We start from the raw sequence: 13,749 nt of genomic DNA, 5'->3' as shown, positions 1-13,749 counted from the left end.
ACAGGTAAAGACACTGAGGCATAGTGAGGTCAAGTACCTTGCATAAGTCATACATTTGGAAATGGTGGAGCTAAAATTCAAACAGGCAGAGAAGGGCTAGATAGCTAGATATTCATATCCTTGATCTTTCTTTTCAGAACATGTGAATTAATTTTCTCTTTCTGTCTCTCTCCTTCTCTTTCTCTGAATGAAAGATCTCCATCGGGTGTACCTATGACACTCCTGATAAAAAAAAAATAATGATAGCTAATATTTGTTGAGTTCTATAGGCCTAATAGAAAAAGGTTTGCAGAGAAATATATAGTCAGGAGGACATGTGGAAGAGGAAAATGAAGAATGAACTAATTGAGTATGTTTTTCTCTGAGGTCTTATGACTAATACTTTCTGACCTAGTCCAAAATTGCAAAACTTAATTTTTCTTTTCAAGGTGCCTGTAGCAGAAATTGAGAATAGAGTTTAAAACTTTATCAAGTCAATAATGATAAAAAATATATAAGCTTTCAAGGTTTAGTATAAAGCAAAGAGCGGCCCAGTATGGCAGGACAAATTTAGAGTGGAGTTTTTAGTTTAATCTTGGGGATCTTTATGATCGATAGCATAATTGTATTTTTACAAGTCATTTTTTCATTCACAGTTAACTAGATTACAGACTACTAATGCTTAAGGCATTTTGTCATTGACTTCCATGAATATATCAGAAATTGTCATTTTTTTAAATTATGAGAAAACATTAGCAGAAAACATGTCAACATTTTATAATGAACTATTCATAGATGCTCATTCACAAAGCACTTCTGTGTAAAAGGAAGTCTTTGTTGTTTAAACCTGTAATAGATTGCAGCACGTGCATTTATATTAATTTCTTAACTATTTAAATAATGTGTTTTAAGCTCTGGTAGTCTTAAGAGCTTAAGAGGAAGGTCTTAAATGTCATGGGAAAAATTGGGAAGACAGATTTATGTCCTTTGAATTCTGTAAGTATATAAAGAGGTAGCTTTCAACTCATTACATTTTTGGCCATATGCTCGTTACTTGTTGATGTAGTAAAAAACTGCATCAATGTAGTTTAATTCTTATTGTTTTTTATTCTTTTGACTATCGTTGAGTTGGTGGGGTAAAGTAATGCATTGAGTTACAGCTGTTTACTGGTGTGTGTGCGTGTGCATGTGTGTGGTGTCACAGTCCAATGGGTGTATTTTGAGAATGTTTCCAAATCTTTCATGTGTTCTTGATACTTATTTCCTTTGTGATTTCTCAGGGTCACAGCCAACAGAAGTATTGAATTCTTTTGTTCCAAGATAAAAATAAATTTTTGTTTGTTTGCTTTCTACTGATTATAAAAGTACTATATTCTTTTTGTAAAGGAAAAAAAAAAACCTCATATAACCCAGAAGTATATGAGAAGAAGTAAGAATTACCTCCAAATTCTTCCTTTACCACCAAGAAATAGCCCCTGTTCACATTTGCTTTTTTTCTTAATGTGTATAAATGTACATGTACTTTACAAAACTTGGATCATTGCTCGATAGAATATTTAGTAACTTGCTTTTTGTACTTAAAAATATGTATATCATTTCATGTCAGTATAAGTGGGCATCATTTTTAACATGTCTGTCCTCATATGTTTGTGGTCTTACACTTATATCTTTACTTACTTGTCCAAATATTCCCTTAGCACAAATTGCCACTGGAAGTGGAATAGCAAGGTCTAATAATAGAAGGGTTGAATTAATGTATACTATAGCCAACACGAGGATGGGTACCTTTCATCAAAAACTTACTAGTACTAGTACTAGTGTTCATCTTATAAAATCTTTGCTGGTCCAGTAGGTAAAACTGATTAAGGTGGATTTCCCTCACTAATGGTTAGGTTCAGAATCCTTTTATATGTTAATTTTCTGCTTAAAATTATTTTTCAATTGCCTGTAATTGAAATTTCTGTTTTAATTGTTTTTACTTTCAGAACTTGAATTTTATAAGAATAAGAATGTACAAAGTATTAGTAAGACCGTGAAAATATTATGTGCTTCTTAAAAGACATGAGAGATATAGGTTCTACAAATGACTCTGTACATAGCTGTTGTATTTAGAACACACATATAGGATTAGGTAATTGGGTAGCCTCGTAATAAAGCCCTTGCTCCCAGAATTGGGACTCCTGCCATTATTGCCTCAATTTAGGACACTTGGTGAGTGTTCGATCAAGAGACGTGCTTCTGTTTTGTAGGTATACAGTTAATTAAATACTCATTCAGAAAACTTTTGGCATTGATGTTGCTCTGCTTGCCAAGTTGGAATGTGAAATACATTTCTTCATAGTGGCAAATGATATTTAAGTGTGCGTTTTTGAATGTCTGTTAGAACTGTTATTTTCAGTTACAGAAAATTTAGCCCAAACTGGTTGTAAAAGTTGTAAATATTCATGTAATGATCGAAGTCAAATGTAGGCTTGGTTTGGGGTAGAGCTTAAAAAGGGACTCAAAATCATGTCACCAGGAACTGTTTTTTTCTCTGTATTTCTCAGCTTTGTTCCTTATGGATTGGGTGCCTTTTTATATATTCTTCCTTTATTGCATCAAGATGACTATAGTAGCCTCTGAACTTATATCCTTCCATTAAACTTTAAGAAAGATCAAGTGTCTATTCCTAGTTGCCTAGGAAAAAGCTGTCCTTAGGCATTCCCTCTTGTGCCTAATTAGCTTATTTTGAGTTGTGTGCTCATGCTGAAACCACTCTGGCAAGTCTCATTGGCTCAAGCACTTGACACATGCTTGCGTAGAAACTAGGGGGTGGTTGTTTGAGGCCATCCGAACCACTTTGACAGAGAGTGAGTGAGGTAAGGTCCCCGAAAGAAAATCTGGGACTAGTACCAGAAAAGGAGGACTGGATGCTGGCAAAGCAGAACACTAATGTCCACCCATCTTGTATTCTCAGTGCCTAGCAGAGGGCCCAGTATGTGAAAGGTACTATAATAAATACTTATTAACTGCCTGAAGTTGTGCTATTGGTTCTATATTTAAGAAATTTGTAAGATAAATAGGATTTTGTAGCCCGTTCTAGGATCTCGATTGTATTTCCAAGGTAAAAATTTGATCTAAATATCAAACAATCTCCTTAAAAATAAGCTTTGAGATAGATATGTATAGTCACGTAAGTATGAGCTTATTAAGACTTTTTGAGCTAGTCCTATGAACAGAACAGTGAAGAGGGAAATCAACATTAATCAGGAGTTGATTTTAGAAATCAAGTTCACTCATTCTCATGCACTTATTTAGTCAAGAGGTATTTATTGAGGGCCTGTGGGTGCCAGTTACTGCAGTGTCTGGATGCTCTGAGTACCAAGATGCATGAGACATGGCCCGGGCTCTGTCAGATCACATAGTCTAGTGAGAGAGGCAGTGTCCTGGGAGAAATGTGATGGTTGCATGAACTACAGAGTGTGATGGAAGCCCTGAAAGCTTTCTGGAGGAATCGTGTGAGCTGGGTGCATTCTGAGGAACCAATCAGAATGATCTAGGACAAGAGAGATTGTGTCCTAGGTTGGGAAGGGGAGGACAGGTCTTTTAACTATGTGTAGAGGCCCTAGAATTAAGAAAATATGGCCCCTTGGGGGCATGTAAAGTAGTTTGCTATTACCTGAGGAAAAAGTGCATGTGAATGAGTGTGGTGAGTATGAATTGAAAGAGAGGGGACTTGGTCAAGGGACAACATCAAGAGAGGAGGCTGTACGGGTACACAGGCTCCAGATCATGCTAAGAAGTTTGGATTTTATCAGGAAGGCAGTGGTGAATTACTAGACTTGTAAGCACTTGAATGATTTGGTTAGAACCTAGAAAGACCCCAGTTAACCCCATAAGTAAAAATTTACTGATGTGAGTTCAGAAGAAAGAACATTTGATACTTTAATATTTTAAAAAATTGATATTAACTGTTATGTTTATTGATACATGTATTTTAGAAACATGTCCATTGAACGCTGACCATCTGCCTTTGTAAGGTTTTTAAAATACAGACTTTCTAGAAGAAGCAGAAACGAAGTTTATTTTCTCTTTAAACAAAATATAATTTTAAAATAAACAATCTTATATCAGTTCCCAGACGATTTTATCTTAAACATTATCAAAACTTGAGGGAAGGAGGCATTTCTTAATTTCAAGACAAACTATTTTAAACATCAAACACTGTTTGTAAAAAGGATTTATAAACTAGTAATCATTTAAAGAGCTATTGAAAGAAAGCCTGATAAATTCAAGAAATTAAGGTTTATATTCTCTCCTTAGTAATCATTGTCGACATCTATAGTTTGACTTTTGTTTCATCTCAGGGATCACAGCAGTTTGCTGCTGCTGCTTATCCTTCGATTGCCTTGGTTGTTATGTAACAGTCAAAGCAGCACCGTTCTAAAGGGAAAACAGAGCTTCCTTAGTGATCGCTGCTCTGTCTTTTTCTCATAACCAATGTTATGATAAAAGTCATCTGAAGAAGTCTTGCCATGTAAGAATATTTAGCAAGAGGCTACTGAGGGTAGAAAATATGTGGTGTTGATTATTATTGTGCCAAAATTTTAGCAGTTTTGCTTTTGAGGTTTTGAATATAACACAGTATTGTTATTATTGGTATTGCTATGAATATTGATCGTATTGGACCAATTGAGTTGTTTATTGGATATAAGATTTTGGTAAAGTTTTCTAAATTCTTTATATTTTCTTAAATTAAGGGTTCAAAGTTTATCTCCTCAGGAAAACACAGGCATGACTTTAAAAAATAATGAAAACAGTATTTGCTTGGTAGAAATTTACTTCATAAGGAAAATTTGAGGGAAAATGACTTTTCATATTAAGGAAAGGATTCCTGTACTTTAGGGGAAAGCAGTGTTGTTTTACATTTAAAACTCCCCTGATCTCCCTAAATATAAACTTTGTGTATTCACCCCTCTATGGTCTAGCAAAATACTTTGCATGTGATACTCAATAAATGCTTAAATAGATCTGGTCTAAATAGGAAATGAACTTGAAATTCTCATTATACACACACACCGTCTAAACAACTGAGGTAGGTTAGGATTATGTTCGACTGTCAATAATAGAAATATCCAAAATAATAGTGACTGAAAGAAGGTCGAAATTTGTTTCTTTCTCATGTACAGTAAGTCTGCGATAACCGAGGGCTGCTGTGGCGACTCCATGAAATCATTCAGCACCTCTGCTCCTTTCAGTCCTTGCTTGTTAGTCCTATAGAGTAGTCTTCCTTATCCGGTCCAATATGGTGACTAGAGCTCTAGCCATGACATTTATTTTCCACACCAATTGTAGGAAGGCCAGGAAGCACAGGCATCTATCACCCTTTCCCTTTTTGGGAAGATTTCGGAGAGTGTGATCTACTTTTTATATTTCAGTGGTCAGCACTTCACTCATGGCCACCTCTAGCTGCAGAAGGGAAGGGATATAGTCCTTTTACCTGGCTGCATTGTCACAGTGAATACATTTGATGTTTGGTTATTGAAGAGAAGAGAGAAGTAAATGTTGGGATAGGCAAGTAATTTCTGCAGAGGTAGTATGACTAGAAATCATGGAATGAAGTAAAATTTACTTCAGAGAGACTGGACACTAATCAGAATTGAGATGTTTTTAAATTTTGTAATATACAGATGCTGATGTTTGCTATCCACTAGTTATACTGTTTTTTAAAAAGTACTCATTTGTTTAGTGGTGAGTTTAGCTAATAGATGAGTATTGCTTAGGTAGTTTGGAATGTGAAGAGGGACAAGGGAATTGAAAATTGGTATCATCAAAAAAGATGTGGCATTATTTCACCTAAGATCTAGCTTTATTTGTGAAGTAAGATCAGTTTCTCTCCTAATAAGTATATATAATTAGAAGGAAAATATAAGCACTTATATGATATTCTTGCAGTTGGGTACCTACAGATCACTTTTTCTCTGCATTATTGAATATGGAAACAAAAACTTTGTATTGTGTGTCACAATGTAATTGTAGACTTACTAGTTTTATCTTTTAATCATTTTTTAAAAAATGTAGTAGTTAGAAAACATAAATCAGCACACAAACTTAACCACGGAAGAGCATTTCTCTTCTGTCGGTTATCTAGTTACTATCCAGCGAATTAGGGAGAAAAGACCAAGATTTAATGTCAAATAATGGTCAGGAGTGAAAGATGATTTGAAGACCTACTCTCCATTTCTAGATTCGCATGGAGTGTTAGGGATGGAAAGAGTCTTTAGAAGTTTGTTTAGTTGAACCTTCTTCCTTCACATTGGACAAACAGGTAATAAATATTATGGAAAGAAGGGATTCTGCCCTGTTTTGAAAAATATTTTTACCCCCAAACCTAACTTTTTCCCTCTTTCATGCCAGGGATTGATAGCAAGGTCTGGAAGGTTTTTCCTTTTATTAATACTAATCTCTTGGGATTAAACTTTAGTCCATTTTCTCTTAGTGTTTTATAGTAAAGATTGGAACCCTCTGGTTACTGTTATTTGTGAAGAAAATCCCTTCTATGTCACTCTGAAAGTTTTCAAAAATATTTTTCCTGAAAGTGTCACCCAAATGAACAGTTGTAACTCTTAAACTTTTTTCACTGGTGTAGTTTTCTAGCTTTAATGACAATAATAGTAATGATGACAATTAAAATTATAATTATAATAGTTATTATTTTGTCTGTTTTATCTATAATATTCCAGATATCAGGCAATGAATAGGAATTTTATTAATTATCAAGAGTCTGCTATATACCAGATGTTTTATATATTTTATTTCATTTATTCTTTATAGCAGCCTTTTGTGGGAACTGCTATTATATCAATTTCATTAGTGAGGGAATTGAAGCTTAAAGAGGATAAGTAAATTTTATAAGGCTACATAACTCTTGTCAGATATGGAATTTGAACATAGATTTCTCTGACTTCATAGGCTGTCATGATACCCACTGTACATGATGCTACCCACCCAGGACTTCTGATGACAGCAATCCCAGTGATTATAGAGCTATGCTGCCCAGTATGGTAGCCATTGGCCATATGTAGATATTTAAATTCAATTAATTAAAATTAAATTAAAAATTCAGTTCCTTAGTTGCGCTAGTCACATTTTAAGCACTTAGTAACCACGTGTGGCTAGTGAATACACATTGGACAGCATAGAGACAGAACATTTTCACCATCACAGAAAGTTCTGATGTCCTCTGCTATTCTAGAGTTTCAAGTTAACTCCAGATTCAGCTACCTGTATTTACAGTTAAACTTCCTTTTAGGGGTCCATTTATGTTCCTAGAAATTGATGCTCCCTGCATCCCCAGGACTAATGGTAATGTGTAGGGTTGTGTGGCCTTTGCCCAAATTGCTTTCTCTCTTGCTTTTCTTCTGCCTGGGAAAGCTTCAGATATGGTAAGAAGTCCAGGGAGGGGGACGTGTTGGGGAGGGAGAGGAAGAGGACAGTAGTTGTATGAGCTATCTCATTATGCCAACATCCTATTAAATGGATGTTCCTAGATACTTACTGAAAAGATTTCTTACACCTCAATTTCTTTTCTCAAGGTCCTCTTTAAAATTCATTGTCTCCTCGTATTATCTGGCATAGGATCTTTATTTTCCTTTCTATGTAAAGTCCCTCAGTGTGCCTTTTTTAAAAACAGAAAACATTAATTTGGCATCCTGCTTCCCTAGCTGTGGTCTGTGCAGTTCCATCACTTTCTGATTGACGGGCTCTTGTATTTAGTCAGATCTTAGTAACAATGATCTTATTCTGAAGTATGTCTTAACCCAAAGTAAACTGGTTTTAGTTGACTGTTAGCTAAACTTACAAGTATTAAATTTTTTTCGAATGTATTTTTTATTTTATTTAATTCACAATTAATTTATTGGTGATTTTCGAAAGGCAAGAATCTTTAAAATGAAACAAGAAATGTACTTTGCAAATAGTGATCAAATATTTGGCAATGATTTTAAATTTAGAATCCTTGCAGGTCTGTTTTTGCTTAGCACTTTTATTCCTAATTAAGCTATCGCTTTAAATGAAAGGAAGTTGATGTAGGATGTATGCAACTGAACTTCTATTCCACAACTAGATGTCAGTGTTAACATACCTGATTAGATGTCTTGGGCGTGATTTTAATGAGATAATTCACATAATTACTCACCTATATGAGATGAAGATCAGAAAATAAATGATAAGGAAAAGAAGAAAAGAATTAAGGTACTTTCCTTATTTTAGAGTGGGATTTTTAATTCTATATTTATTGGTTTTCCCCCACCTTAATAACTATGCATGAACAATTAAACTTTTTGATTTGTTTGGTTAGGAAAGGCAGGTAGAATGTGAACTTGTATCTTTTCACTATTACCAACCAGAGGTTTCTCCCTACAACTTTTCCAGAAAGAGTGGTCAGAAAAAGGAGCATCATTGATATTCAAATGGGTGTGTGTACATATACATGCGTGTGCACAGTGTGTGGTTCTTGCCTACTTTAATAAACATATTTGAGAGCAGGAATTTTGCATGTATTGTCAGTGACATTTTTAACATCTCACCTAGAATTCTCTCTTGATATAACTAAATCTGTGTTTTTCAGTTCAGTCCTCATATAAATGGGAGCATGATACCCCTTATCCTTTCCTTGCAGATCCTATATGACAACCTTTTAAGTCATTTATATTACATTTGTCTAACTAGAGTCTCATCTTTATACACATGCTTCCTGTTGATAAATATGAAATCTGGAATAACTGAACTATCATAAATAAAATTCAGGTAAAGCAATAGCTCAAAACCCTGAAACCACCCTCCCACCCCCGCCTTCCACCTGATGTGTCTCCTTTCCCCATTTCTCTCTCCCCTTTGCAAATCACTGCTCTGGGTCATTAAGTGATGGAGCTCACTCAGGAAAAATGCTACTGAATTATACTCACTTCGATATTTTCAGTTAAACATTTTCAAAATATGTGTAGCTTAGCAAAGATTTTTGAGGCTAAAGATTTAAATTGTATGGTAGAAAGTATCAAGACAACTTGTCTTTGGAGCTCCATTGAAGATTTTGACAGAATTGACAGCCACGCTTTTTAAAATTGTTGTGAATAAGATTAACATTTTCCTTAGAAACACACCCATTACCCCCAAACAATTCTGTTTTGAAGGCAAGTTAAATTAGTAACAATAACGTCTTAGTATATCCATTTCTGGTCATGGACATAACTCTTCAGGTTATACATAGGTCCTGATGTAGTAACAGTCTGAGATGTGTGCATCAGTCAATGCACACAGTGCACTCGTTTGTTGACTTTAAAAATCCATTGTTTCTTGGGAATTTTCAGTTCATCACTTCTTGGATCACCACATGAAACAATCATTTGGCAATTGCTTTTTGTCAGTTTTTATGTCTTCCAGGCACATAATACAGTAGCATAAGATTAATTATTGATTATAGTACAGATCCAGTATATCACTGGATTTTTGACCAACCTGAAAAATGAGGAGTCATATTAAGCAACTCCAGGTGGTTCCAGTTTGTTGCATACACAGTGGAAATGCAAGCAGGCTACATTGTGCAAATTATAATATATCTTATTTAGCGAAACAATAAAATAGTTCAATGAAGTTTATTCTGAGCTTTTACATTGCTTAGTAGTAGCTTAGTTCTTGACCTGATTTATAACAAATGTGTAATTTTGCAAAGTGATCTTTATATATTAATTTTTTTTTTGTTTAAAAGCCTACTTGATTTATATTTCAAGATCTCTCTGATACCTTTGACAAAGATTCAGTTTATAACTTTATACTAAGATAAGTAACTAGTTATTGAATTTAAACTCAGTTGGAGGCAGTTACCTAAGATATTACTAGCTGGACTAAGAAGTTTCCGGTGTCCTGTAGACAAGGCAGCAGGGTACCTAGGAGATAACTGGTCCTAGCCACGTGTCTTGAATCTAATAGACACTTTGGAGACATTCATGCCTTTATTTTCTCTCTGGCATCATCTCCTCTAGGCTTCAGTGTATGGTTGTCTGATCTGGGTTTTATTTCCAGAGGCCTGTTACATGAGCCCTAGCTCCTTACATCCTTTTTTTTTTCCCCTTCTTTTTTTTTCTGGGGGGCGGCGCTACCTAAGCTTATTATTATCAGCAAATGGTTATTAAAGAAACAGCTTCTTGGAGCTAAGGTGTACTTTTGTAACATTTTCTCTGATATTTTTCCTAAAAAATCTCAAATACTTTTATTTTTAAAACTTCACATTTTCTCCTGTTTTGGGACAGGGTATAGGCATAATGGTTTTATACGTGTTTTGTGCAAGAAATACAAAGAGGGTGGTAATTGCAAAATATAACAACAGCTATGCTTACATAGTTCAAATTCTGACTACTAGTTAAAGACTATGGCAGAATTTTCTGTATCTGAAAGCATTTTGAAAATGCTTTTCTTTAGCCATAAGATAGAAGGGCAGTGAAGGTATGCTGTTGGAATTATTTTCCTTACTCTTCTCACTTTCTCTCACTGTCAAGATTTTTAATTTTTAGTCAGTGAACTTTTTACATTTGGATACCAGTGAATTGTTTATCTCATTTAAAAGCTTGCCTAAACCCTAAATGGCTGAATTTTGTAGTATGTGAATTATATTTCAATAAACCTATTATTGAAAAATAAAACAAATCTACCTAAAACTTACCAAAACTTACCTAAAAGCATTTTCAGAGGTATTGGGAAGCAACTTCATATTAATATTAGAAGGTGAAGAACAAATAATAGTTATTTATATGAAGTTCCAAGTGATACGGCTTTTAAGAATACACTTCTCTTTCCTATTTTTGGTTTGTTTTAACTCAAGAAAACTTTCTATTTAATTCAGAAGTGTATATCTTAATGGAAGGAGGAAAGCAAATATAAGAGATAATGACTAAAGCATTTAAATTTTATTTTTAGCATTGGAATGCTGTTAGAGAGATGAACCAGAAGTACATAAATATTCTACTTCATGCCTGGCTCCTCCTGGCCTGGTGGTCAATTGATAATCTGAGCTCTGAGTAGATAATTGAGGAAGTGAGGAAATGTACTATGAAATGAAATTCATTATTTTTTCTCCTCTCCATAATGAGCAAATTGACATTAAAGACTTTACATTTAAAAATATTCCATTTATCATTACAGAAAGCTGTATACCTGCCCAAGTGGTGGCTGCTGTTGATGTAAATAATATCGCTAATGAAGTATACAATTATAATTTTCCTCACACACAGTTGCTGGCCAAAACGATCGAAGTAAGTAACTATTATTATTGTTTTAATAAATACATAGCAAAAAAAATATGATTGAAAAACACTATAAGATACTGGTTTCTAATGTCTTAATTGAACAAGTTATATGTAAATGAAAAAGTTTAAGGGAAGAGTTAATGTTTTATATTCTATCAGAATATAATGCTATTTTTTGCCTTTTTTTTTTTTAATTTCCAGCTTTAGAGGGAGGAGGAGATCAGTATTTCAGTCTCTGAGAAAGAGGATTGAAATATGAGTATGATTGACTTCTAAATGGTTGATTCAGTAATGATAATAACTGCTTAATTCTTTCTTTTAAAACAATACTCATGTACAATATACATAGCAGGAGTGAAAAGAGACACATTCATTGGCTGTTACTTACTGAGCGCTTACATTAGCAAGCCTGTGACAATTAAAGGTGCCATTTCACCTGTGATGAACTCAGCAGAAGTATTTAACACTGCTGTACGTTATTTAAAAAATAACATGAAATTGTTTTTCTCCTAGTTTCTTGTGAAAATTTTTACACAGCCATTTCTCATGAAGCCATAATTTACATACAATAAACTGCACCCATTTTAAGAGTGCAGTTTGGGCCTCGAACAATATATACAACAGTGTAACCACCACCATCACAATCAGACTTAGAATATCCATCTCCCAGAAATGTTCCTTAATGCCCTGTTTTAGTCAGTTTCTGACCCCAGCCCCTGGCAGCCATGCATCTGCTTTCACTTCACAGATTAAATTTTCAATTTCTAGTATATCATAAATAAAATTATAAGTGTGATTTTTTTTGCGTAGTTTCTTTTATGTAGTGTAATATTTTTGGAACTCACTCATGTTTTGTGTAGATCAATAGTCTGTTCTCTTATATTTGCTGAGTAATATTCTGTACAGTGGAATATTATGTACTGCAATATGTATATCTGTTCACATGATGTGGACATTTAAGTTGCTTCCAGCTTTTGACTCTTACAGAAACATTCCCATAAGCATCCATGTATAAATCTTTATATGGGTCTTATTTTCATTTCCTATGGATAAATACCTAGGAGTAGAATTGCTGGGTTATATGGTAAGGTTCTTAACTTTATGAGAAAATGCTAATTTTTGTTCATAGTGTTTGTATCATGTTACAGTCCTACAATCAGTGTGTAAGTGTTTCAGTTGTTTCACATTTTACCAACACTTACTGTTGTCAGTCTTTTAAATTTTAGCCACTCTATTGAGCATTTAGTAGTATTGTGACTTTTTGTGTGTGTGACATTGTGATTTTCATTTGTATTTTTCTGATGACTAATGATGTTGAGTATGTTTTCATATGCTTATTGGCCATTTCTATGCCTTCTTTTGTGATGAAATTTCTTGCTCAGTTTTTATTATTTGGTATGTTTATATTATTGTCATTTAATTGTAAGAGTTGTTTAAGTTTTCTGGATTCAAATTGTTAGAAATATGCAAAACAAATATTTTCTCCTCTTTTGTAACTTGTCTTTTCATTTCCTTTACTGTGATCATCAAAGTGCAGAAGTTATTTGTATTTTTTCTTTTATAGGACATTTTTTGGGGGTCCTAAGAAATCTTTGTTTACCCATTTTTTTTTTGTTTTCTTCTGAAGTCTACTTTTTCTGATATTAGTATAGCCACTTCTGCTCTCACGAATACTGATTGTGTGTATATATTTTTCCATGCCTTTAGTTTTATCCTCTGTCCTTACATTTAAATTAGATTTATTATAGACAGCATATAATTAGGTCTAAACTTATTACTCATTCAAAGAATCTCAAATTGCAGTGTTTGTACCATTTGCTCTTTGTCTTGTTATTAATATCGTTGGGCTAATTCTACCACCTTGTTATTTGTTTTCTGTTTTTTCAATCTGTTTTTTGATCATTTTATCCTCTTTTCCTGTCTTCCTTTTGATTTTTAAATATTTCATTATTCTCCGCTCTAGGCTTATCAGATATTTTTAAATATTTCATTATTCTCCACTCTAGGCTTAATATATATATCTATATATATATGAGATATATCTATATCTATATCTATATATGATATATCTATATCTATATATATATAGATATGATATATCTATATATATATGATATATCTATATCTATAGATATGATATATCAATATCTATATATATGATATATCTCTTTTATTTTCTTAGTAGCTCTTCTAGGTTTTACAATATGCATCTTTAATTTATGGGAGCCTACCTTGAAATATCATTATAACACTTACTGTATAAATTACAATATACTTTCATTTTACGCTTCTGTCTATTTTGCTATTATTGTCATGCATTTTACTGCTACAGGTGTTCTAAACCCCTAAATATGCTATTATTGTTTTTTTTGGATTAAGTAGTCAAATATTTACTAAAGAGTTTTAAAGGAACAGGAAATATTTTATATTTACCTATGTATCTACTATTTTCTGCACTCTTCATTCTTTTATTTAATCAAAGATATACTTT

General features: G+C 33.5%; 1 protein-coding gene across 15 annotated transcripts in view; it reads left to right on the top strand.

The window, feature by feature from the left end:
* The window catches only part of TRDMT1 (tRNA aspartic acid methyltransferase 1), an 80,517-nt gene that overhangs the window by 33,481 nt on the left and 33,287 nt on the right, over window positions 1-13,749 (top strand). For all 15 annotated transcript variants that reach the window (XM_025043440.1, XM_025043439.1, XM_006906987.3 and 12 more), the window contains one exon: window positions 11,155-11,264. In XM_025043440.1, the coding sequence (XP_024899208.1) occupies window positions 11,155-11,264 (110 nt within the window). The remainder of the gene's footprint in view (window positions 1-11,154; window positions 11,265-13,749) is intronic.

This window comes from Pteropus alecto, unplaced genomic scaffold (genome assembly GCF_000325575.1).
Source record: "Pteropus alecto unplaced genomic scaffold, ASM32557v1 scaffold11, whole genome shotgun sequence".
Classification (NCBI taxonomy): Eukaryota; Metazoa; Chordata; class Mammalia; order Chiroptera; family Pteropodidae; genus Pteropus; species Pteropus alecto.
Note: the sequence above shows the minus strand (reverse complement) of the source record. Positions and strands in the feature narration are given on the sequence as shown.